Source organism: Callospermophilus lateralis, chromosome 15, assembly GCF_048772815.1.
Source record: "Callospermophilus lateralis isolate mCalLat2 chromosome 15, mCalLat2.hap1, whole genome shotgun sequence".
NCBI classification, from domain to species: Eukaryota; Metazoa; Chordata; class Mammalia; order Rodentia; family Sciuridae; genus Callospermophilus; species Callospermophilus lateralis.
The window spans coordinates 94,148,651-94,174,781 of record NC_135319.1 but is presented as its reverse complement, the minus strand read 5'-3'; the positions used below and the strand labels follow the sequence as shown (position 1 = coordinate 94,174,781).

At 43.7% G+C, this 26,131-nt stretch overlaps 1 protein-coding gene across 1 annotated transcript; it reads left to right on the top strand.

Moving 5' to 3' along the window:
• Window positions 1-7,354: 7,354 nt before the first annotated feature.
• Window positions 7,355-15,251, top strand: Syce1 (synaptonemal complex central element protein 1). The gene is made up of 13 exons (XM_076841987.1): window positions 7,355-7,433; window positions 10,862-10,924; window positions 11,631-11,690; window positions 12,042-12,116; window positions 12,702-12,749; window positions 12,998-13,052; window positions 13,240-13,329; window positions 13,546-13,609; window positions 14,267-14,333; window positions 14,409-14,532; window positions 14,604-14,714; window positions 14,874-14,958; window positions 15,174-15,251. The coding sequence occupies exons 1-13, from the start codon at window positions 7,355-7,357 to the stop codon at window positions 15,249-15,251; spliced, it is 999 nt and encodes a 332-aa protein (XP_076698102.1).
• Window positions 15,252-26,131: the final 10,880 nt, after the last annotated feature.

Below are 26,131 nucleotides of genomic sequence, written 5' to 3'. Positions count from 1 at the left end.
GGAAAAATCAGGTTGAGGCTACCTGGGAAATCTTTGCACTTTCTTTGAAGTTTCTGTATATGTTCTGTGTTAAAGTAACAACACACATGTAAACTATATATTTATGCTGTCACGAGCCTTGGAAAAACTTGGTCATTTTAGACTGGAGGAAGAAGTGACAATTTAGATATTCTATTCCAACTCGTGGCTGAATTTTCTCAAAAGAGTGGCTTTGTAAAAATATATGTTCCAAGGGCGAATTGTCTCACTTTGACTTTGGATCACTTATCCCAAATAATCCTTGTCTTTACTTGTTTCTATGCATACCCTTTAGCAGTAATAAATAAAATATTTGCCCTGGACAAATAGTCAAAGAAAAGAAAAAGTAACAGCATTGGCAACCATGATGAGTGACACCTTCTGGGCATTAGAGTTTAAAAGGACACCAGTGTCCATCTTCATGATGCTCTGCAAGAAGTGGTGAGCCCAGAGGAGCACAGGCGGCAGTCAGTCCAAGAGTGACATTAGTTGTGTCTGTGTCATGGGAAAACATTCTACCTTCTAAAAACCACAAGGAATTATCTGATGCCCAAACTCTTGAAAGAAAAGAAAAAGGTAAACAAGATAGGCAACTATGACTGAGACCTTGTGAACAGAGAAGTTTAAAAAGATACCCAGGTTCATTTCCTCCATGACATTCTGAAGGGAATGGTGAGACACAAGGAGCACAAGTGGCAGCTCCGTCCATGCCTGATCTTAGATGCTGCTGTGTTACGAAAAAACACTCTATTTTCTAGAAATCACAAAGAATTACTGGATGTCCAGACTCCTGAATGTCTCCAAATTCCGTAGAACTTTTACATAATTTTATAATCACTCTAGTAAATCACGAAGCTAATAATAACTAAAGGATCTATGGAGCTGTCAATGCAGCTCAGTGGAAGAGTGTTTGCCCAACATGCAGGAGGCCCTGGATTCAACCCTTAGTACCACAAAAGAAAAAATAATAATAATTTGTGTCTTATTTGTGTAATCAAATAGGAAACGAATAACCACTGCTTCTAGGAAAATATGTTGGACCTGAAACACAGTTGAGACTATCAGAATCAAAATACTCTTACAGTGGATTGCATAACTAGACTATCATGAACAGCAGGGACACATCATAAAGCATGTTCATGTTAAGCATACCATAAAAACAACAAAAAGGACTTATTGACTGTTGAGAAGAAAAATGAACATAATATACCTTGTGAAATTATTAACACATTGGAAACATGTGATACTGACATCAAAATACTCCAGGATATGCCAGGCACTTTGACACATGCCTGTCATCCCAGCTACCAGGGAGGCTAAGGCAAGAGGATAATAAATTTGAGGCCAAAATCTGTGCAATATAGCATCTCAAATTTTAAAAAGGGCTGGGGATGTATGTAGCTAAGTGCTTGCCAAGCACATACCAGGCCCTGAGTTCAACACCCAGTGTGAAAAAAATTCTCCAGGCCAGACAGCTGATCACAGACAACCATAGCAGGAGTAGGACAGGGAAGAAGCCATTATATCAACCTCCCAAAAATAATTAAAGTAAATCTGCACTTTGTTCAGCTCACAATACTAACATATCTAACCTCTGCTTCTACTAATTCAAATATTATAAGCTTTTAAATATGATAAAAGTGTGTGTACTTTTCAATGAATCCAACAGATATGAGATATACTCAACTTTGTACTAAAAGCTAACTTATAAGCACACAGGGGCACAAACATTAGGATAAAATGTAATTATGGCACATCACATGAAGTAACCCTAAGTACTAATAAACATACAACCTCAAAAAAAGAAATTCAAATTTCTGAATTCAAAAGCACAATGGTATATTTTTAAATGATATTCTGAACACAAACAAAACACTAATAGAGTTCTCCAACAAGAACTCCTGGCAATATAAAAAACATCATGTTCATCAGAAGTCCCAATCCCTTGTTTGCAAGAAATAAGAGAACTTTCTATAAATGTAGAACTCTATTAAGACATAGGGATACACTTTCTAAATTGAAAAGTAGAAAAGAAAATGTCTGTTTTAAAAAGTTTATTTTTGGTAAATGTATCTTAATTACAAAAATCAGCTATTGACTTATATCTTACATATTGTAATGATTTGAGTTCTGAGGAAATTTCATCTATAGTGGTTTTAGTACCTTGCAATATAATAGTTAACACTGAAATTTTAGAGTAATTTCATCTAAATATGGAAGACATATTGTGGTGTATGTATAAAAACATTTCAAAAGAGAGAAAATGCAGATATACTGACAATTAAACTGCAACTTTCTCAAAGAAGATGTGGTTCATGAGTTTCGTTTCATGAAAGCCACAGAATACATTTTCTTAATGTTTTTAGGTGTAGATTAACAAATACCTTTATTATATTTATTTATATGTGGTTCTGAGGATCAAACCCAATGCCTCACACATGCTAGGCAAGCACTCTACCACAGAGCTACAGCCCCAGCCCTGGAATACATTTTTAATCAATAAATTTGTTACAAATAATATACTAAATTTAAATAAAGTAGTGGACTGTTAACACATGCTTTTCATATTTCCATATTTTTTCTACTATGTTAACACTGCAAAAAAGAACCATTTAAACAATAAGGAAAACAAGTAATGGAGACCCTCCCAGGCTTGGGACCCTCATTCAGCATCCTCCTTCATCCCAGCCAGGATCCCCAGAAACTACCTGGGGTAACTGTGGTAAGAATGATAAGGGGACTGGGGTTGTGGCTCAGTGTGGAGTGCTTGCCTAGCACAAGCAATGCACTGGGTTCAATCCTCAGCACCACATAAAAATAAATAAATAAAATAAAGGTATTGTGTCCAACTACAACTAAAAAAACATTTTTAAAAATTGTAGCAAAATAAACATAATGTAAATTTTCTTTAAAAAAAAAATGGTGATTAGGGTCAGAGCCCAAGGCAGGACCCTGCTGCACAGCCAGCCTGAATGAAATAGTGAAGGAGACAGCAGTGAGCACAGCAAAGCTGCCCTCAGCTCTCAGTCCCAGGTGGGGCCCTCTCCTCACCAATACCAATTTCCCACACCTGCTGCTGGTCCTTCCAGAATTTTCCAGGACATCTACCTCAGGCAGCTCTGAGAAGAATGGCGTTCCAGGCATCCCTGGGGACATGACCCACAGTTGCCCAAAGCCAGGTGTCTCCCTCAGGCTTCTCGGATGAGAAGGGAGCTCTAGGCATCCTTAGAGATGACCGACAGTGTCCCTGATCCAGGTGTCTCTGAGGCAGCTCTGAGAAGGGCACTCCAGGTGACCCTCTAGACCTGACCCACAGGTGCCCTCACAGGGCATTTCCCTAGGCTGCTCTGAGGAGATGGACGCTCTGGGTGACCCTCTAGACCTGACCCACAGGTGCCCTCACAGGGCATTTCCCTAGGCTGCTCTGAGGAGATGGACGCTCTGGGTGACCCTCTAGACCTGACCCACAAGTGTCCTCACAAGGCATTTCCCTAGGCTGCTCTGAGGAGATGGACGCTCTGGGTGACCCTCTAGACCTGACCCACAAGTGTCCTCACAAGGCATTTCCCTAGGCTGCTCTGAGGAGATGGACGCTCTGGGTGACCCTCTAGACCTGACCCACAAGTGTCCTCACAGGGTGTCTCCCTATGCTGCTCTGAGGAGATGGACACTCTAGGTGACCCTATAGACCTGACCCACAAGTGTCCTCACAAGGCATTTCCCTAGGCTGCTCTGAGGAGATGGACGCTCTGGGTGACCCTCTAGACCTGACCCACAAGTGTCCTCACAAGGCATTTCCCTAGGCTGCTCTGAGGAGATGGACGCTCTGGGTGACCCTCTAGACCTGACCCACAAGTGTCCTCACAAGGCATTTCCCTAGGCTGCTCTGAGGAGATGGACGCTCTGGGTGACCCTCTAGACCTGACCCACAAGTGTCCTCACAGGGTGTCTCCCTATGCTGCTCTGAGGAGATGGACACTCTAGGTGACCCTATAGACCTGACCCACAAGTGTCCTCACAAGGCATTTCCCTAGGCTGCTCTGAGGAGATGGACACTCTAGGTGACCCTATAGACCTGACCCACAGGTGCCCTCACAGGGCATTTCCCTAGGCTGCTCTGAGGAGACGGACGCTCTGGGTGACCCTCTAGACCTGACCCACAGGTGCCCTCACAGGGTGTCTCCCTATGCTGCTCTGAGGAGATGGACACTCTAGGTGACCCTCTAGACCTGACCCACAGGGTGCCTTGGCTGGGTGTCTCACTGAGCTGATCTGGGAGAAGGACGTTCCAGGTGACCCTCTAGATCTGACACACAGGTGTCCTGGCCAGGCTTCTCCCTGAGGATGCTCTAAGAAGGGCACTCCAGATGACCCTCTAGATCTGACCCACAGGTGTCCTCGCTGGGCGTCTCCCTTGGCTGCTCTGAGGAGATGGACGCTCTGGGTGACCCTCTAGACCTGACCCACAAGTGTCCTCACAGGGCATCTCCCTAGACTGCTCTGAGGAGATGGACGCTCTGGGTGACCCTCTAGACCTGACCCACAAGTGTCCTCACTGGGTGTCTCCCTAGGTTGCTCTGAGGAGATGGACGCTCTGGGTGACCCTCTAGACCTGACCCACAAGTGTCCTCACAGGGCATTTCCCTAGACTGCTCTGAGGAGATGGATGCTCTGGGTGACCCTCTAGACCTGACCCACAAGTGTCCTCACAGGGCATCTCCCTAGACTGCTCTGAGGAGATGGAGGGTGACCCTCTAGACCTGACCCACAGGTGTCCTCACAGGGTGTCTCCCTAGGTTGCTCTGAGGAGATGGACGCTCTGGGTGACCCTCTAGACCTGACCCACAAGTGTCCTCACAGGGTGTCTCCCTAGGTTGCTCTGAGGAGATGGACGCTCTGGGTGACCCTCTAGACCTGACCCACAAGTGTCCTCACTGGGTGTCTCCCTAGGTTGCTCTGAGGAGATGGACGCTCTGGGTGACCCTCTAGACCTGACCCACAAGTGTCCTCACTGGGTGTCTCCCTAGGTTGCTCTGAGGAGATGGACGCTCTGGGTGACCCTCTAGACCTGACCCACAAGTGTCCTCACTGGGTGTCTCCCTAGGTTGCTCTGAGGAGATGGACGCTCTGGGTGACCCTCTAGACCTGACCCACAAGTGTCCTCACTGGGTGTCTCCCTAGGTTGCTCTGAGGAGATGGACGCTCTGGGTGACCCTCTAGACCTGACCCACAAGTGTCCTCACAGGGCATCTCCCTAGACTGCTCTGAGGAGATGGAGGGTGACCCTCTAGACCTGACCCACAGGTGTCCTCATCAAGCGTCTCCTTAGGCTTCTCCAAGGAGAAGGGCGCTCCGAGTGGCCCTGTTAGACCTGACCCACAGGGTGTCCTCGTCGGGCGTCTCCCTAGACTGCTCTGAGGAGAAGAGCGCTCTGGGTGACCCTCTAGACCTGACCCACAGGTGTCCTTTCTGGGTGTCTCCCTTGGCTGCTCTGAGGAGAAGGGCGCTCCAGGTGACCTCTAGACCTGACCACAAAGGCCCTCTGCCCACGTGTCTGCCTCTGGCTTCTCTGAGAGTAGCGACTCTGTTCCTCCTTGTGGGGTGACCTTCTGTGTCCCAGAGCCAAGGCCTCACGGGGTTGGTCCTCAAGAGGAAGCTCGCCTTCTCACCCTGAAGGAGGCCCACAGACATCCAAGATGGTGCCACGAGGCCCTGCCCCTAGCCACCCCGCCAGCGCAGGAGGCTGTTCCCTGCTAGGAGGCGGTGCTGCTCCTGGCCTTCCTGGTGACTCTCTGGCTTTGTCCTTCACCCTGAGCTGTTACTGAATAAAATCTGTCCCCACACTTGACTGGGACTGGCTGTGTTCATTCCCAGAGGGTTGTGGTAATGTAGTCCACCCACCTCCGTGGTTGCTGGGTATATAGTCTAATGCACCATCAGAACTGCAGGCTTCCTGCTTGCCCTGGCACCCCGAGGATTCTTGGTACCCTCATCCAGTACCAGTGCAGCCCTGGTCAGAGAAGCTTCTGGGAACTGCAGGCTGCACGTTCACCCAGACACCACCAAGTATTCTGAACAGTGGGTCCAGCTTTCATCCCCCACATTCCTCATGTGGAGGCTGCTGGGAGTTGTAAGCCTAGGCAACCACCCCACTCCAGAAAATTCTGGGAAGTGTAGATCAATTCTCTGCCCCATGCTCATTGCAGAAGATCCTGGGTTCTGCTTCCCCTTATGATTCTGTGTAATGCAGTCCAGTGTTTTGCCCCTATTCCCTTGCCAGGAGGAAAACAGGAGCTGCAGATTCCATGCTTGCCCTGGTACCTCAAGGACTCTAGATACAGTCCATGCTCTATCAGTGCGGCCCTCATCACGGAAACCTGTGGAATTACAGACTGCACATCTGCCCCAGCATCCCCACAGATTCTGGGCAGGGCAATCCAGTGTTCTACCAACTCAGCTCTCATCATGGAGTACCACAGGAGCTACAGGCTGTCCATTCACAGGGGCATGCTTAGGAATTTCGAGAAGGTAGTCTGTTTTGATGACACAGCCCTCACTGCACAGCCCTCTGGGGACAGTAGACCTAGAGTGCAGTCCATCCTACTTTTGCAGGCCTCACCCCAGAGCTCCTGGGAGCTGCATGCTTTATGCTCACTTAGCACCCCTGAAGATTATGGGGAGTGTAACCTGGCATTCCATGAAGGAACTTGGAAACTACAGGTCTCATGCTTGCTCTGATATCCTGAGGATTCTGTGTGGTGCAACCCAGTGCACGCCTCTCCGCCTGTTTCCAGAAAGGCTTCTGGGAGCTATATGCCATACAATTTCTCAGGAAACCCTATGAATTCTGGGTAATATAGCTGTTTTCCCCATGCATCCCTCACTGCAGGGCCTCCTGGAAAATGTGGTCCTCTGAAGATTGTGGGGTAGTGTAGTCCAGCATTCTGCCCCACAACCCTCACTCCTGGATACATAGGAGCCACATGCCACATGCTGGTCCTGGTACCCCCAAAGATTCTGAGTAGTGTGGCTTTCCACACAGCCATAAACCCTGGTCCCCCACCCAGAAGGCCCACACCACTGTGAACAGACTCACCCAGAAAACCCAGGCATCATCTGGTTTCTTCTATAAAGATTTTAATTCTGTAATGGAAAGAACCGGATTTGCAATCGTGGGCTAAAGCTTCAAGCCTGCGCGGTTCCTGCCTGGCACAGAGCCAGACTTCGACCCCGCCCAGCTTCCAACTGGCACGTGGAGGCCACTGCGCAGGCGCAGCCCCCACTGCGGGTTTGGTCCAATCAGCCGTCGAGCAAGCGGCGGTGCGCGCGCTGAGACATGGCGGCCAGGCCCCGACCCTCAACTGTGGAGCCCGCGGGAGCCGCGGACCCGGCCCAGGGAGCCGAGGGCCCCAGAGGTAGTGGCAGGCGCGGGGCTTGGGCTGCAGAGCCCGCTGGAGTGGTTTCTGGGCGGGCGCGGGAGGGCTTCGCGCAGTGGCCGCCTGGCTGAGGGGACCTCGAGGTTCCCCCGGACGGTTCCCGGGGAGGGCGATCGGCTGGCGTCTCCACACCTGGTGGGTGCCGGCAACGCCGAGGACGCGCTCCCGTGCCCCTGAGAGACCCCAGCCCTGTCGAGGAGTCGCCTGCGGCTGGCCTCGCAGGGGCGCCAGGGACTTGGGGATGGCGGGTGACCAGACGGTTCGTGCCTCCACCTTGCTGGGTCGAGGTGGCCCAGAAGGAGCCCACCAGGGCTTTGTGCAGCCGTGAAACCAGGGGAGACGCCGGCTGGGGGTGCAGACCCCCGGCACGTGCCGACCACCCATCACACACTTCCGACCCCTGTGGGGACCTTCCGACCCGACCTCAGGGCACTTTCCGATCCTCCTCCCAACTGCACGGGCCAACCCCGCCTCTCCACCCTGGGCACCTCTGGAACCCTCTTCCCAGCTCCTGGGGCCTGCTGACCGTGGGAGCCCAAGGATCCTGAACACCTGCAGATCCCAGGGAACCTGCCTACCCCTGAGGCGCACACCCACCCATCTGCCGACAGTGTGCAGGAGACTGCAGGCTATCGCCACCCAGGAAAATCGCGGTGTGAAAGTGAAAGTGGGGAGGGGCACAGCTCCGAAACAGCTGGCAGTGTGGAAGCTGATGTGGGTTCCTTTAAAGCTCTCCACTCATTTTTCTTCAAATGAAATAGTTGTCATTTTTCTAATTGATTTTCAAGAGCTTTTAAAAGGCATACATATTTTTCTAACATAAATTTTTGAAAATATAAAAACATACAGATGTGTATATGGCGAAAAATAAACTCCCTCCTTCCTGTTTCTTTGTCAAGGATTCCTACCGTCAGAGGTAAGCACTGTCCAGGTGTTGTTGTTTTTAAAATGCAGGTGTGTGATCTGTCTAGGAATAATCTAAACATAGCATACATACATTGGTTGACCTTTTTGTGGTTCACTGCACTTCTTTTCTCTTTAACATTTTTAGGATCTCTTATTCATGTTAACATATGGATCTGCCTCCTTTTTAGTGGCTACATAGCATTCTGTTAAACCCTAAGTTTTCTAATGATGAGCACTCAAGCTGTTTCATGTTTTTAGTTTGACAAATATCGTTTTTCACTGCCATCAAATATATCTTGCATACTTTACTGAGGATATTTAATCAATAAACTCCTGGAATTGGACATATGTCTTCCAAATATCGTGTAGCCAATCTGTCTTCCAAAAGTCACATTGATTTCCATAGTCTCTACCAGTGAACATGAGTGCTGGTTCCTGCATAGTATCACAAACACGGTGCAGTATGTTAATTTGCACTTTAATTATGACAGTAACTATTTTCAAATATGTATTGGTAACATATAATTTTATGTTATTGTTAGCTTTTATTTACTGTAACAAAATATGTGAAATAACTTAAAAGAGAAAAGGCTTATTTTGGCTCACAGGTTTGGAGATTTCAGTCCATGATCAGTTGGCCCTGTCACTTTTGGATCTGTGGTAAGATGACAGTCGTGGCAGGAGTGCATTGTAGAGGAAGATGCTTACCTCATGACAGCCGGGAAGCAAAAAGGGGCAGGGAGAAATGACCAGAGTCCCAGTAGCCCCTTCAAGAGTCGCATGCCCCAATGTGACTGGGAGATTTTCAAATAGGTCCCACCTCTTAAAGGTTCTAATACCTCCCAATACCACCACACACTAGATATCAACCCTTTACCACATAAGCATATGGAAGGCAAGAATCCAAACCACTGCATTTTTATCTCTTTTTCTCCACTCATCTATAAAAATGATTGTTTACCTTCACTGTATTGATTGGGAAATTATTTAAACTTTTAAAGTTTATTTTTTAAACTTTAAAAAATTATTGGTGAATGTAAGCATATGTCAAAGTTGAAAACAAGGTATAATTACTCTCATCTTACAGCTTTAACAGCTAATAACTATTGGCCATTCATTTCTGTTTTGTTTTTTACCATACCCACTCCCTACTGCCCACTTCAATATTTCATTTTAAAGCATCCAAGACTATCCATAAATATTTCCATGTGTATCTCTAGAAAATAAGCACTTTCCAGGAAAGTACTGCCATTATTATATTTTAATAGTAGAAAAAATAATTTCTTCATTTCATCAGATAGCTAGTCAATTATGAAAGCTTGCTGATTATGTTAGTATTTTTATTTATTTGAACCCAGATCCATTTACAGATCATTGTTTGATATTTATTGATGTGTCTCTTTGAGGGTCTTATTTTCCTCCTCTTTTATTGTTAGGAGGGTCTGTCTTCCTCCTTTCTTTTCCCTGAAAATTTATTTGTGAAATGTTTTTTTTCCTGTTTAAGTTCCCAGTCTGGATGTTACTAATTGTACTCTGATATACCTTTTAGCATGTTGTTCTATCCTTGAATTTTTTTCTGAATTGCTATTTAGATCTGATGCTTTGGTAAATCTGAGCATCATTTTTTGGCAAGAGTTCTTTTTGCTTTAGTCGGTTCATGATGTCTGATTACCTTTATTGTGATGTTAATGACATAAGTTATTTCCTAGGCCTCATTAGAGGGTTAAAAATGGACATGTAAGCTGGGGGCAGTGGTGCATGCCTGTAATCCCAGTGGCTTGGGAGGCTGAGAGTTCAAAGCTAGCCTCAGCAATGGTGAGGCACTAGGCAACTCAGTGAGACCCTATCTCTAAATAAACTACAAAATAGGGCTGGGAACATGGTTCAGTGGTTAAGTGCCCCTGAGTTCAATCCCCAATACCCCCCCAAAAATGGATGTATGTAATGACTGTGAAATTAATATGAAATGTTACTTTATAGGGAACCAGGATCATTATTGATTATACATAGGAAAACTATTTGTATGTGTATATATGTATATATGTGTATATATATGTATGTGTATATATGTGTGTGTGTGTGTGTGTGTGTGTGTGTGTATACATGTATACCTTTAACCAGATAATATTTTTTAATTTTCTTATATCCTTGTTTTGTGTACAACTTTCTAGAATTTCCTAATGGTTAATGTCATCTGCCAGTTGCAGTGATTTTCAATTTATTGCAAGTTTTTTATATCCCTTTTATCCATTATTACTTTGTAAACTTTGGCTCAACTTTGATCGCAAACAGTAGAGTGCAGTCATGCCTTTACCTTGAGTTTCTTGAAAGGCCTCTGTAGTGTCATTACACTGTAGGTGGAAAAGCTGACCACAGATGCATTCAGTTCATCTTAAATGCCCTGTCTGCCTCAGGACAAGGAATATACGTTGCTCTGTTAAGAGACTTCCCCTGGCCTTTCACCCTACTGCATTCTGAAATATTTGGTTTTGTCTCCACAGGGCAGGATGTGTCCACACAAAAAATTGAAGGCTTGATGGAAATGGTGAAAAGGCTGCAGAAAGGTCAAGAGTCTCCTCTGTGTACTAGGTTTAGCCTGAGGTTTGAGGTTAGGCAGATGTGGGTTCAATCCTAGCCCCACAGTTCACAACCACGGAAAATTATTGCATTCGCTTTCACTTTATTTTAAAATTTAATATTGTAAATGATAAAAAGGGCTCTATGATTCAAAATTGCAGAAATATAAGGAGTTAGAAGGCAATTTTTTTTCCTCAAAATGCTGTCCCAAGCCCCTTGCTGGTCACCCACTTGGCTCCCACAGCACTCCTGTTAGATCCAGAGATTTTTACCTACACCATAGTTCCTTCTCCCTCAGCTCCACTACCCCCTACTTGCTCACTAAGCTTCTCCCTCCCCTCTTTAGGGTAAGCCTTTGCACTGACTACCCACACTCTACCCGAGAGCTTCAAGGCCAGTCCTCTTGTGTGATATGGGGCCCATAAGACATTTTCCCATTCCTACTCCTGCATTCTTTACCCCTTGCTCCACTTCATTTCTCATGACTACAGTTATCACAACCTGATTCAGAATCTCTATTGGTCTGTACTTTGTCTCCCTGCCCAGAATATGAGCCCATGGAGTAACACCTGTGCACAGGAGATGCACAGGAGATGCTCAGTAGATTTGTGTAGAGTGAGATAGTAGACACAGGCAGGCACCCATCATCTCTGCCTGCTCTGTCATCATCTCAGTCTCCTTTCCTCCCTGCAGCTGGAAGTCTAGAGCCCCAGATTGAGGTCCTGATTAACCGAATTAATGAGGTTCAGCAAGGTGAGCTCAGGGACCTTGGCTGTTTTCCAGAACTAGCTACATGCTTTGCCAGCCCCAGTGCAAAGTAAAAATATAGAAGCCTGTGTTTTAAAAAAGTATGTATATAGATATTTCATGACATTAACAACAGAGTATTAAGTACAGAACTCTCTGCATGCAACTACCATAGTCTGCCTGTGAACTTGGTCCTACTGCTATGCAAGCCTGCAAGAAAGGCCTGTACTATGAAAGTTACCTGCTCTGTAAAATCTGGGCCCCTCTATATTTGCTTGAAGACAAATATTAACTGTCATTGTTTGCGGTGAGAGGTTGTACTCATTCAATGTCGTGTCCATCTGCTCTCTAATGAAGCAAAAAAGAAAGCGAGTGAGGAGCTGGGAGAGGCCCGGACTGTCTGGGATGCCCTACAGAAGGAACTCGACTCCTGTAAGCAATCTAGAAGTCAACAGCAGTCCCCACAATGTCTCAAGCCTTTCCTAACTTGTTTTCCAGATACTTGGTATTCTTACCACAGCCAAGTGTCCTGCCCTCTCTGCAGCTTCATATCCTTTATGTCCTTCCAATACCCTGTTCTCATGGTGGAGTGTTCTAGAAATGCCCACCAAGCACACCTTTGCTGGGCCTTTGCCAGGATTCTCTTTGTGTTCCCCCAGATGATACAAGTCCCTCTTGCCTCATGTTACCATTCAGGGTTGTCTTGTGTTCCCTTCTCAGAGAGTCCTTCCCTAGTCATCCTCCCTAAAGACACCACCCTGCCTCCATGTGGTCAAATGCCCCTCCTCCTTGACGTGTTTCTTCCCAGCCCTGGTAGGTGTCACAAGATCCTCACAGACAATCTTTGTGAATCCGAGGGCCCTTGGTGTTTATAGGGAGTGTGGGCACCAAGAAGAGGGTGCTCACCTCAAGAGGTCCTTGATTGGGTTGAGGACAGGGCTCTACACAGTTCCCCATGTGACTCTCTGACCATATCATGGGAAGTCCTTGAAGCTAAACATTCTCTGTGCTTTCCAGTGCATGAAGAGAAAGTACACCTGAAGGAGATCTTGAGCAAAAAGCAAGGTATTTCTGGCTTCTGTGTCTCCAGGCTTTTGCCTGTGCTATTCCACAGAAGCCCACTCTTCCTACAGTACCTGAAGCCTTTAAAAACCCCTGATTTTGTGTTCCTCTGTGGTTTCCACCAGACTCAGAAAATGTCAAAACCCAATAAGGTGCCCACATATCTGATATGATCTGTCCTTATTCCCTCTGCCCAAACCTGATGCCTTGATGGGCTCTTATAGAGAGGGCCCTGTTATTCTCCCTTGCAGAATCCCTAAGGATCCTTCGTCTACACTGCCAGGAGAAGGAGAGTGAGGCACAGAGGTGAGAGACCATGCTTTCATGGATCTCCTGAAATTTCACAACGGGGGGAAAGTGCTCCTGTCACCCTCTCTCACCCACTACCATGTTACCAGACATGAACCTGAATAAAGGGAAAAAACAGAAGCCTCTCAACCCCCTCCCAAGGAGTCTATCAGAGACTGTGGATGAGGGCTGCCTTCCTTTCCAGGAAGCATACCCTGTTGCAAGAGTGCAAGGAGAGAATTTTTGCCCTGAACTCCCAGATTGAGGAAGAGAAAAACAAACAAAGACAGCTAAGGTAAATCCCGTGCATGAGATCTGGGGCCCAGAGAGGCACAGGTAGGGTAATGTTAGGGATGAGTTAGAGAAGCTGGCTGAATTGAGCCTTGGAGGGTCCAAGGGGTGAAATTGCTCCCCGTGGAGCACATGACATATCCCAAGGGCTATGTATGAAGACCTAACTGGGTCAGTAGTCTCAGCCCAGGGTCCTCATGCCTGTGTGGTTGGGCCCCAGGTTGGATTTTGAAGAACAGCTGGAGGCTCTGATGGGCCAGCACAAGGACCTCTGGGAATTTCACGTGAGTCACTTTGACATGCTTCTGACCTTTCACACCTCATCTGCCCCACCTGTTCCTGTGCAAGCCCTGGTGGTCCTGTTGTCACCATTCCCCCAATTCAGCTTCTTGTCACCACCTTCAAGGCACCCTATGTCCTTATTGCTGGTCCTGCCCACCTATCTGTGCTGCTGTCCTGTGTCTGTTCAGTGGTCAGGAGGAGTCCTGATGAAACCAAGGTGGAGTCCTCCATTATTGAGGATGTCCACAGATGGGAAGATGGAACAAGCAGCAGGTGCTTGTCCACAGCGGATCCCAGACACCAAACAAGGAAACATGAATCAGGAGGGAAGGGGTCAGTAAGGAGGCCAGAGAGGGCAGGAGAGAAGGGGAGGAGCTTCAGTACTGTGCTGGTGACTATATCTCTAGATAAAGGCCCAGAGTCATAGGTTTTGGGGTTTCTCTTGTGTAAAACTTGCCCAAGGCCTGTTTCTGGGGAATTGGGGGGGAGTCAGGAATGATAACTACAAAGGTCCTAAGGCTGGATTGTGGCTCCCATACACAGAGGGGCAGGGTACTAGGAAGTGAGTCATGGTGAGGGGGTCAATGGCCATGTCCAGGCAGATTTCTTTGAGGCATGGGAAGCTGGCAAGTGTGGACAAATCTTTCTGCCCCCTTCAGAGGCCAGAGCAGCTAGCAAGGGAGATCTGCACCCTGGACAGCAGCAAGGAGCAGCTGCTCAAGGAAGGTGAGGCCAGGGGAGAAGGGTGGCCCTGATCTGGCCTTCCTGCCTATACCTGCTCACAACCCCTTCCCACTGCAGAGAAGTTGGTTGAGGTGAAGCTGGAGGATGTAAAGCATCGGCTGTGTTCTCTATGCATGCCTGAGGGGCCCTCCACCCTCACTGAGGGGCTCTTCCTCCGCAGCCAGGAGGCAGCTGCAACAGTGTAAGATATGGAAGGTGGGGGTGGACAGAGGGAAAAAGTGACCCATGCTGACTCCCCACCTTGCCCCATAGGCAGCTATTCAAGGAAGAGAACCAGAAGGCTGAGGAGCTCCTGGAGGCTGCAGCCCAGCACCACCAGCAGCTGCAGCAGAGGTGCCAGCAGCTGCAGCAGAAGCGGCAGAGGTAGGCATAGAGCCCCTATGCCCTCACCCTCTTCAGGAAGGTGGATGAAGGGTCTCTCTTCCCTTCTCCACCTGTGTCTTCACATACTCTTGTCTCTCCTGCACCCCTTTACCTCTTCCATTCCTAAATTCATCTTCCTACCTACCCCTTCTGGATCAGGCTGAAGGAAGAGCTGGAAAAGCATGGATTGCAGGTACCTGCTCAAACCCAGAGTTTGCAAGAGGAAGGAGCTGGCCCACAAAAGGTGGTGATTCCTGGAATCTGATGGAAGGAAGCACAGACATATCCTAAAGGGAGGGCAAGAGGGGCATAAAATCCTCAGAGGTGATCTGTGGGCAAAGGGTGTTCCCTTAGGGGCATAGACAAGGCCTATCAAAGGCATGGAGATATGAGGTGGGAAGGGATGGTGTGGGCTTAGGATTGATGAAGACTGACACCCTTGACCCTGACCTTCCACAGGCCAGCCCCAAGACTCTAGAAGTCCATGAGGAGAAAGACTCTGACCTGCCTACCAAGCAGGGCCTGATGCCCTTTTAGACCAGGATATGCCCCACCCTCAACCTCATCCCATGGGGTCGCAAGAAATAAAGGTGCTATTTTGGTACAGTCTGCCTCAGCTGAGTCTGTTTGTGTGAGGGAAAGAGGGTTTAGCCAAGACCCTCAGGTCCTTGAGACTGGTGAAGTCTGGTCCCAACTTTGCCTCTTGACCTTTACATTGCAGGCATTCAGTAAATGCTTCCCAACCTCCCGGGCCTGGTCCAGCATGCAGCTTCAGGCTGCCAAACAGTGTGGAGTCAGAGGGGTTGGCTCCAGTTCTCTTCTGCAGGGTTGTGGCAGGATGCATGAACTCCCTTATGCCTAGTAGAAGAGCCCTTCTATGTCCTAGACACTGTGTTCTGGGCAGAGGTATGCAAGTCTGATGTCTCACAATGGGCCCAGTGAGTCTGAAATCCACTGATGATTTAATTACTTTATGTAGACTCTCAGAAATAAAAATTAGGGTAAGATGAAGTGGGACCCAAAGCCAGTTTCATGCCTTATTAGTTCATGCATCCTGAATGTAAAGCATCAGCTGTGCTCCCTGTGCAGGCCTAAGGGGCCTAAACCTCCAAAAAAAACTGAGGGTTTTTTGCACAAAAAGGTGTTAAATTTTGTAAAAGGCCTTTTGTATGCCAATTAAACTAAATGGCTGATTTATTTTTTAAAACTTTTATTGGTTTGCTATAAAAAAATAATACCAACCATATAGAAAGGCCTTTTATGATAGTGGAATTGAGGGAAATTTTTAATACATAATGATTGTTATTTCACTAATGTATAAGTAGTTTGTGATTCTCTGACCTATTCCCTCAGCAATGTATCAACTTTAGCTAATTTTTTAAGTTACTAATTATGCAATACCTTCCATAGAACCACCAGTAACCAAAATTGAACATTCTCATAAGGTCATTATACTACTTCAATAAAAAAAAAGCCTCTGGGAGTGAGGTTGTGGCTCAGTGGCAGAGCACTTGCCTCACATATGTGAGGCACTGGGTTCAATTCTTAGCATCACATAAAAATAAATAAAGATATATTTTTTAAAAAGGACTTTTACAAAATTTAACACCTCTTCATGTAAAAACTCCTCAAAATTAGAAATGGAAGATTACTTCCTTTATACTTCTTGCTGAAATGTTTATAAAGTGCTTTGTATTGGGAATAATTCATGGATATTATACTCAGATTCTATGCATCATATTGGAAGTTCTACACAGTGAGTGGATAAGCATAGAAGTCTAAAGGAGTCTACGGATGAATTGCATAATGCCTACATAAGTATACAAGTTTGCTAAACACAGGTCCATAATCAAGAATCAACTTGTCTACTAAGCACCAATTAAAAAAACAATAAATAAATAGAAGACAGACCAACAGAGTAGAGGAAGGGGAATGGCAGAGGGAGGAGGGGAGGGAAAGAGGAAGCACGAAGGACTGAAATGGAGCAAATTAAATTTCATGCATGTATATTTATGTCAAAATTATGTATAAAGATAATACACTAATAAAAATATTTTTGAAAAAAGAACTATGGACACCATGCAGCAGTTATCAAAAAGGGTTCCATGGAGAACAACTTCCATAAAATGCTCTGTAGAGAAGAACAGACTCTCGGGCTGGGGCTGTAGCTTAGTGGCAGAGCTCCCACCTCGCATGTGTGAGGCACTGGGCTCGATCCTCAGGACCCCATAAAAATAAACAAAGATACTGTGTCCAACTAAAACTAAAAAAATATTTAAAAAAAGAAAAAAGAGGCTCTCTACCATGACTCCTCTTGGAGAAGCACAACATGTAGCTCATTTTAAAGCTTAAAGAGATCTATGCTATGTTCATATATGAATATAGCAAAGTGAATTTCATTGTTATATTAAAAAAAAAGAATCAACTTGTGTCTGGATACTAGGGCTCAGGACCCCAAATGGCAATGCTTAGGAGGAATCTACATTTTATTGAAGGAAAAGGAACTGGCATAACAATAGCATATGTATCCAATGAGGACAAGCATGTAACCCTGGGTTGCCTCACAGTGTGGAGTCAGAGAAGTTGGCTCCAGTTTTCTTCTGCAGGGCTATCCTGGGATGCATGAACCCCCTGAGATTAGAAACCTGCCACATGTGCAGAGAATATCTCAAATCCAGGAAGCCCCTAAAGGAGAGGAGACTGGGCTGCTTATACCTTATGGCTATGTGGACTAAGCCCTTCTGTGTCCTTATCAAGAACAACTGAGAACCTAGTCAGTCATTAATGTCATGATTATCAGTAAATGATGGTTATAAGCCAGTACAAACCACCAACACCCAGCTTGGACCCACTATTAACCAGTACTTTTGCACTTCAGACAAGGTCAGTGCCTCAGAGGTTTGTCTTATACCATTGAAAGGGCTCAGTCCATTCCACTCCTGCTGGGATTAACATACCCATTTACAAACAAAGTTTAAAATCAGATTCTTCCAAAATTATAAAAATATGAAGATAGATATATAATCTTCCCCACAAAACTATACAGTTTGGAGAAATTTTAGAAGACCTAAATAAATGGAAAGATGGATAATGGTCATGAATTGGAAAGTCATTAATGTAAAGATGTCATTTCTGCCCAATACAATATACAAATTCATTATAATTTCAATAAAAATTTTACATGTTTTTTGTGTAAATGAAGGAATCCATTATAAAAAAATATATAGAGAGAAATAGAAAAGTCCAAGCATCTCCAGCATAGTGTTGAAAATGAGCAATGTGGAAAGATCTCTACAGGTGTTGAACATAGTATGTAGATCCCACTGCAGGAGACATGGTAGTAATGATGGAGAGAGGGGCAGATGCTGCACAGGGAGTATGGGAAGAGTCTGGTGCATGTTACATGGCTGAGGAATGACAAATCTTGCATTCAGGAAGAGATGACTGGGAAGGTATGAGGACAATGATTTCTAGGGGCCAGTCATATTCTAGATTTTACAAGTCCAGTTTAACAAGTACAATAAAATATCACATGATTTTATAGACAGGTCATATGTGTGACATACATGCATGTGTGTTTTTTTAAAAAATATGTAGAATCTATTAGAAAATAATCATATAGGGACATAATAAAAGACTTAATTATACATTACCATGTTCATGGATAAGAAAACTTACCGTTATAAAGATGACACTTTTAATAAAATTAATCTATAAATATATTATCCCACTAAAATTTCAACATGATTCTTTTTTAAGCAGGAGAAGAGACCTAATATGGCTTGATTATGTCTACAAAATAATCATGTGTTGGAAGCTTGGTCTTCAGTGTGGTAGTGTTGAGAGGTGGTGGAACTTGCCAAAGATAGGGTGTAGAAGGAAGTCATTGGGTCACTGGGGGTACTGCCCTCAGAATTACTGTTGCTGTCAGATACTGGTTAGTTCTTGTGAGAAGGGTGTTACAGAAAAGAGCAAGACTGACCCCTCTGCCGCAGTCTGGCTGGGCACAAATCACGAGCCACTCACAGCTTTGTAGATTCAAACAGCAATTCTTTATTCCCGATCTCACACCGGCCTTCTACAAACACGTTCTGGGGAAATCCATGTTCTCTGCCCAAATCCACACCTCCACTGGGCTTCTGTCTGCCAAAAATACTGTCTGAATCCCTAAGAACTCAAGAGGAACTCAGGCAGCAGGATACACCCTATTCCCGGCAGAAATAATCTTCCTAAACCGGGAACGCCCTAAACTCAGATTATCCTAAACCGGGAACACCCTAAATACGGATCCGCCCTGGTCCTTGAGCAAGGTCACCTTCCACTAAGCAACATGGGGGTACGCTGGCAAGGAAATTGTCATACCTACTTGGCTAATGGCTCCCAGCACCCCTCTCCACCCTAGCTTCCTATCTTGTCATGTGATCTCTCCTTCTGACATGGGTTCTCCTCATGATGCCATCTGCCATGAGATATAGCCAGTGGGGTCTTTTCCAGAGCTGGCACCATGTTGTTTAGATTTTCACCTTCCAAAACTGTGAGCTAAATAAATATATTTTCTTTATAAAGTACACAGCCTAAGGTTTTCTTTTATTGGAATGGAAAACAGATTAACACAGTACCAAAGCCAAAAAAAAAATCAAAATTCATCTGGAAGGTTAAGTGTGTGTGTGTGTGTGTGTGTGTGTGTGTGTAATTGAACAAGCAATTTCTGAATTATTGGAGCAATGAGAATAAATAGGATTACCTGAAACTAACAGATATTATAAACCTATAGTATTGCAATAATATCAATGACCAATGGACCAGAATTAAAAGAAATCTGTGATTGACCCATAAGAAATTAGTAATTGTGTATTATAAGTGATATTTAAAAGCAATAGAGATGATGCTAATCCATCCACATCAAGAGTAGTAGTAAATGTCACTGGATTATAAAATCCAACCAAAAGGCATAAATTGTCGGGTTGGATAAAAAAAAAATCAAACTATATTCTGTGTACAGTGGAGAGTCTATTGCAAAGATACAAATTGACAAAGGATAAAAAATGATATACCATGTAAACACAAGCATAAGCGAGCCCTACTGATGAACTTAGTAATATCAGACAAACTTTAAAGCAAAATTTCTGATAGAGACAAAAGGGATATTTTATAATAAAAGGGTCAATCAATTAGGATATAACAATTATATATACACATATCTAACAAAAACTCCATATGAAGTGAAAAAATTAAGGGAGAAGTAGACTGCTCTACATAAGCATTTGGAGATATTAATATACACTTTCCAATAATGAATGGAACAATTACATAACAAACTGACATGGATGAAGAGGCTTTGAACAACACTATGAATAACAAAGATTTATATTACACCAGTCAACAAATACACATTCTTCACAAGTGCACATGGAATTTCTCCAGATAAGATATGAAAAATTATGGTATATATGTGTAACAAGAATTGTAATACAAAAATGTACATGTATAAAGACATGAATTGGCATGAACATACTTTATATACAAAGATGAAAAATTGTGCTGTATATGTGTAATAAGAATTGTAATACATTCCACTGTTGTGTATTTAAAAAAATAAAATCAATTAAAAAAATAAGGGAAAAAAGTTTGCTAATTAATAAAGGAGCCTCAATAAATATAAAATGATTGAAATCAAACAGAGTATTTCCTCTACCACAAGAACTGAGAAATCAATAACAAATACATTTGAGAAGTTCACAAATAAGGGGGAAGTAACCAAAATGAAACCAAATATACCTGTGAATTTCCCAAGCCTTGTTTCACATAGTTTTGGTATGCTGTGTTTTAATTTCAATCATCTCACAATAATTCCTAATTTCCATTATGATATCTTCTATGGCTCAATGATTATTTGGAAGTGCATTAACTTCCTATTGTAGGTCTGGAAATGTCTCTTTCATAGCAAGAACAGGATGAATAAAATTCTGGTCAATATCTAGCATGAAAGGATCTGAAAGGAGCTCATATCTAGCACAAGGACCTAACTATAAGCACAGACCTGAAATGCTGTGTCAGATGAAGAAGGACACATGTTCAATGTAGATCAGGGTAATAGCCGGAGAAAAATAGAGACAGTGATGTGTTACCAGGTTGAACTTCACTGAAAACCCAAAGATACATGAATGTGCTCTCATGGATATGAAGCATAGAAGTCAAGTCACAAGAGCACAAAGAATACACACAGAGGGTTGGTAACTATGACAGCATCCTGTCTAGGTGGGTGATCCCATGCTATGGCCAGAGACAAGGATGGTAAAGTTGTTCAAGTATATGCCAGGGACAGGAACTTGTCTAGGTGGGTGTTACCATGGTATGATGAGAAAGCACAGTAAATGGTGTTCAAGTATTCAGGTGAGGGTAACCATGACAAAAAAAATTGCTAGGTACATGTTCACATGCTATGATGAGAGAGAACACAGTGGAGATGTTTGACTACATGCCAGGTGAGGGTAATATGACAGAATCTTGTCTAGGCAGGTGTTCTTATGCTATGACTGGAGACAGGGACAGTAAAGATATTCAAGTACTCACCAGGTGAGAGTACCTATGACAGTACATCATCTAGGTTAGTATTCCCATGCTATGATGGGGAAAAGGCACAGTAAAGATGTTCAAGTACACACCAGGTAAGGGTACCTAGAACTGTGCCTTGTCTAGTTGGGTATTCCTATGCTATGATGGGAGAAAGAGAGAGTAAAGATGTTCAAGTACACATCAGGTTAGGGTATACTAATTCCAGTACATTGTCTAGGTGAGTGCTCCCATGCTATGACTAGAAAGAAGGACATAAAAATGTTCAAGTACCTGCCAGGTGAGAGTAACTTCAAGAGGACTTTGTCTAGGTAGGTGTTCCCATGGTATGATAAGAGGACAGGAAATACATTCAAGTATGTATATGAGAGTAACTGTGGCAGCAGCTTGCTAGGTACGTTCCCATGCTGTGTTGAGAGAGATGAACTGTAAATATATTCATGTACACACCATGTGAGGATAACCACAGCAGAACCTTGTCTGCATGGGTGTTCCAATTCTATGATGGGGAAAAGATACAGTAAATATGTTCAAGTATATGCCAGCTGAGTATACCCATGATAGCACCTTTTCTAGGTGGGTATTTCCATGGTATAATGGAAGAAATGGAAAATAAAGATGTTCAAGTATATGTCCAGTGAGGGTACCTGCAACACATCTTGTTTACAGGGGTGTTCCCATGCTTTGATGAGAGAAGGATATTCAGGACGTCCAAGTACACACCGGGTCAGAGTACCTATGACAGCACCCTGATTAGGTGCTTGTTCCTGGAGAGAAGGACAATAAAGATGTTCAAATACATGCCAGCTGAGGATACCTATGACAGTATTTTGTCTGGGTGGGTGTTGCCCTACTTTAACAGGAACAAAGAGCAAAGCAGGTGCTGATATTTGAGTGATTATATTTAGAACTGGCCCAAATTTGAATAATAGGTTTCCTTATTTTTCATAATAAGTTTCTGTGCTTGCTGTTTTTAATTACTTATAAATTAGGTGTCCTTACTGGTGTACTCATATTCTTCCTCATCCTCAGGAGTTGCTAGCATCCATGTAAAAGTGAAAATCAAATATTTTTTTAAAATACAGAGTATAAATAATGGAATCAATAAAATGGTAAGCTACTTACCAGATATGCATTTTAATAGTCACCCCCTTAAAAGAGAACAAGGAAGGGGTTAAAGGAGTCAAAGAGAAAGAAACTGAGTAAGACATGATGATCTACATTGGGGCACAGAACAATAAGAATAAAAAGAGGGAACTTCTCTGGGGAAAAAAAGAAGAAAATAAAGGTCAGGAACAGAGTTCATTGCTTATTTTTTGTGCAGAGGGTTAAAAGTGGAGTTTAATTCCTTGTTGTCTCCATGACCAGATCTTGGATCAGCAAATTGCAGTTGGGGAAATGATAAAAAACATAATGGGCAAGCTCAGCATGGTGGCACATATCTGTAATCCCAGTGGTTTGGAGGATGAGGAAGGAAGATTGCAAGCTTGAGACCAGCCTGGGCAACTTAGCAAGGCCCTAAAAAATTTAGATAGACTCTGTCAAAATAAAAATAAAAAATAAATGGCTGGGTATTTCAGTGGTTTAGTGTCCATGGTTAAATTCCCAATAACCAAGAAAAAAATGAACATGATGGGCAGAAGTGAGACAGATCTGGAAACTGTGTTTGGTGTCTCTGTGGAGACATCTCTGTGGAGATGCCCCTTTGGCAATTGGATCTATGATGTTTTAGTCAGCCTTTTCACTGCTGTGACTAAAGGACCCGACCAGAACAACTGCTGAAGAGAAAAAGTTTAATTAGGGGCTCACAATTTCATAGGTCTCAATCCATAGACAGTATTCTCCATTCCTCAGGGCTCCAGGTGAGGCTAAACATCATGGCGGAAGAGTGTGGTGGAGGGAAGCAGCTCCCGCAAAGATCAGAAAGCAGAGAGAGAGACTCCACTTGCCAGATGCAAAATATATACCCCCAAACCACTCCTCAATTCCCCACCTCCTCCAGCCACAGCCCACCTGCCTTCAGTTTCCACTCAATTAATCCTATCAGGGGATTAATTCACTGATTGGGCTAAGGCTCTTCTAAAACCCAATCATTTCTTCTCTGAACCTTCTTGCACTGTCTCACATATGAGCTTTTGGGGGACACCTCACAACCCAATCATAACATTCAATATACAGCACAGGAGAGAGACCTAATCTAAAAATAAAGATTTGGAAAGTGGTAAAATTTCAGTGGTAGTTGAAGCCATCAGAATGATTGAAATAGCTTGAAGAGAACATAGAGAGAGAGAACCTATGCAGATACGTATTGCTAAAGGAAGAGAAACAGATAATGAAAACTGAGAAGATGTTTTTGAAGTTTATTCTAGGAATAAAGCTCAATATTAAGAAATCTATTAATACATTTCCTCATATTTGTGCCCCTATGGGAAAAATTTATGATCATCCACATAGACATTGAAAAGTCATATTTTAAAATATTGTCCCATTTTTAATATGGATACTGCATAGAAAAGGACTCAGGGAATCCTTCTTTAACATGATAAAATGTATGTATTTTAGTTCATATTTTATCATCAGAGTTAAAGGGGAAACACTGGAGGGCAAGAACGTTCCACCACCAGGATTCTTTTAGCACTGTACGTGACGAATGTGTTCATCAAATGAAACAAGAAAAGCAGAAGGGAAAATGCGTTATCTAGGGAACACAAGAGATTCTTCAAAAACTATTACAAACATGGGCTGGGATTGTGGCTCAGTGGTAGAGTGCTCGTCTAGCACATGCAAGGCCCTGGGTTCGATCCTCAGCACCCACATAAAAATAAATAAACAAAATAAGAGTATGGTTTCCAATTCTAAAAAATAAACATTAAAAAACTATTACAAACAGGAAGACTCAATAAATAAAGAGACCATGCAGGGGCTGGGATTGTGGCTCAGTGGTAGAGTCCTTGCCTAGCATGTGCAAGGCCCTGGGTTTTATCCTCAGCGAAAGAAAGAAAGAGAAAGAAAGAAAGGAACGAAGGAAGGAAGGAAGGAAGGAAGGAAGGAAGGAAGGATAAAAGAGAGGCTATGGAAATAACCCACATATGAAAATCCTCATGTAATTAAAAGACAATAAAAAGACAAAATACTTAGCCATATAGTTAACAAAAAAATACATATATACAACCCTATGAAGGAAGAAAAAAGTGAAGGATACTAAAAAGAAAGGACTGAAAGACACATGTTCACGGATAGGAAGATTCTACCTTGTTATGGTTTAGATGTGAGGTATCCCCACACGCTCATGTATGCAGCGGTGCAAGAACATTCATGGATAAAATGATTTGATTATGAGAGTTGAAGCCAAATTAGTGGGTTTTCCCACTGATGTATTAGTTGGGTGGTAATTGGAGGAGGTGCGTCTCTGGGCATTCCTTTTGAGTTTGTATTTTGTCTCTGGTGAGTGGAGCACTCTCTGCTTTTTTTGCCATGTCCTGAGCTGCTTTCCTCTTTCACACCCTTCTGCCATGATGTTCTCCCTCACATTGGGCCCAGAGCTATGGAGTTAGTCAACCATGGACCAAACCTCTGAAACCATACAAGAATAAACTTTTTCTCCTCTACCTTGTTCTTGCCAGGTTTTTTGGTCATAGTGATTCAAAGTTGACTAAAACATGCCTCATACATATGTCAATGCTCCCTAAGTCACTAAACTAATTCAGCATTATTCTGACAGAAAAAAATCTTATTTATAGATAAAGTGATTCATAAGATCATATGAGAAAGTAAAGAAGCAGGAATAGACATGTGTGGTAAGTTATATTTCTGTCCACCCATATGAGTCATCTCTGACTGCCATAAAAATACCATAAACTGAGTGCCTTAGACAACAGAAATTTTCTTTCTCACTGTTCTGCATGTTGGTAAGTCCAAGACCAAGGAGCCAGCCAGTGCCTCTCTGCTGACTTAGAGATAGCAGCTTGTTGATGAGCCCTTGCATAGTGAGGAGAGGTCAGTTTTCCTCTTCTAAGAAGGTCACTGGTCCTACTGGATAGGGTTCCACTATCATGATTTCATTGTTAAATTACTTCCTAAACCTCTTTTTCCAAATGCAGTCATATTTGGGCTTGGGACTAAGCTTCAAAATACACAATTTTGGGAAATGATAAATTTATAGCAGTATCTGGGGTGCTTTTCACTGCAGGAGGTTAAATATCCCCATGCAGTAGAACACATAGCATATTTTTAATCCAACATTTGCCTTGTTTTAAATAAAAATTAATGGAAGGGGCATGTGTGACTACCAAATAGAGACTGTAAAAGTCATACATAAGCCACCATGATCTCACTCTGTCACAGGAGCCAGTGCCATTAAAGAGATAATCCTGGGACTGGAATTACGGTTCAGTGGTAGAGAACTTGCCTAGCATGTGTGACGCACAGGGTTCAATTCTCAGCCACATAAAAATAAATAAATAAAAATAAAGTTTCATCCACAACTAAAATTTATATATATATATATATATATATATATATATATATATATATATATATATATATATATTTTAAAAGAAATGATCCTCTGTCTGGGATTCTGAGTGAAGCAGAAACGAGAAAAAATAAAGCTTGGGCTTGATGGACAGGCAGTATGAGTCAGAAGAAGACGCTGACTGCTGATCTGCCTGTCGAATGGGTCAGAACAAAGCACACCAGCACCAAGGACAGGGCCTCCAAGGATGGCGTCTGCACTGTCCCACATCAGCACCCTCCCAGAGGAACACACCAGCACTAAGGACAGGGCCCCCAAGGATGGCGTCTGCACTGTCCCACATCAGCACCCCCACAGAGGAACACACCAG

Bases quoted from the DNA above. Each gene is read 5' to 3' on its own strand.
- Syce1 (XM_076841987.1), top strand. From the start codon at position 7,355: ATGGCGGCCAGGCCCCGACCCTCAACTGTGGAGCCCGCGGGAGCCGCG. The intron at 12,117-12,701 runs GTAAGCAATCTA...TGTGCTTTCCAG, and splicing joins ACAGAAGGAACTCGACTCCT to TGCATGAAGAGAAAGTACAC. The intron at 13,053-13,239 runs GTGAGAGACCAT...CTTCCTTTCCAG, and splicing joins AAGGAGAGTGAGGCACAGAG to GAAGCATACCCTGTTGCAAG.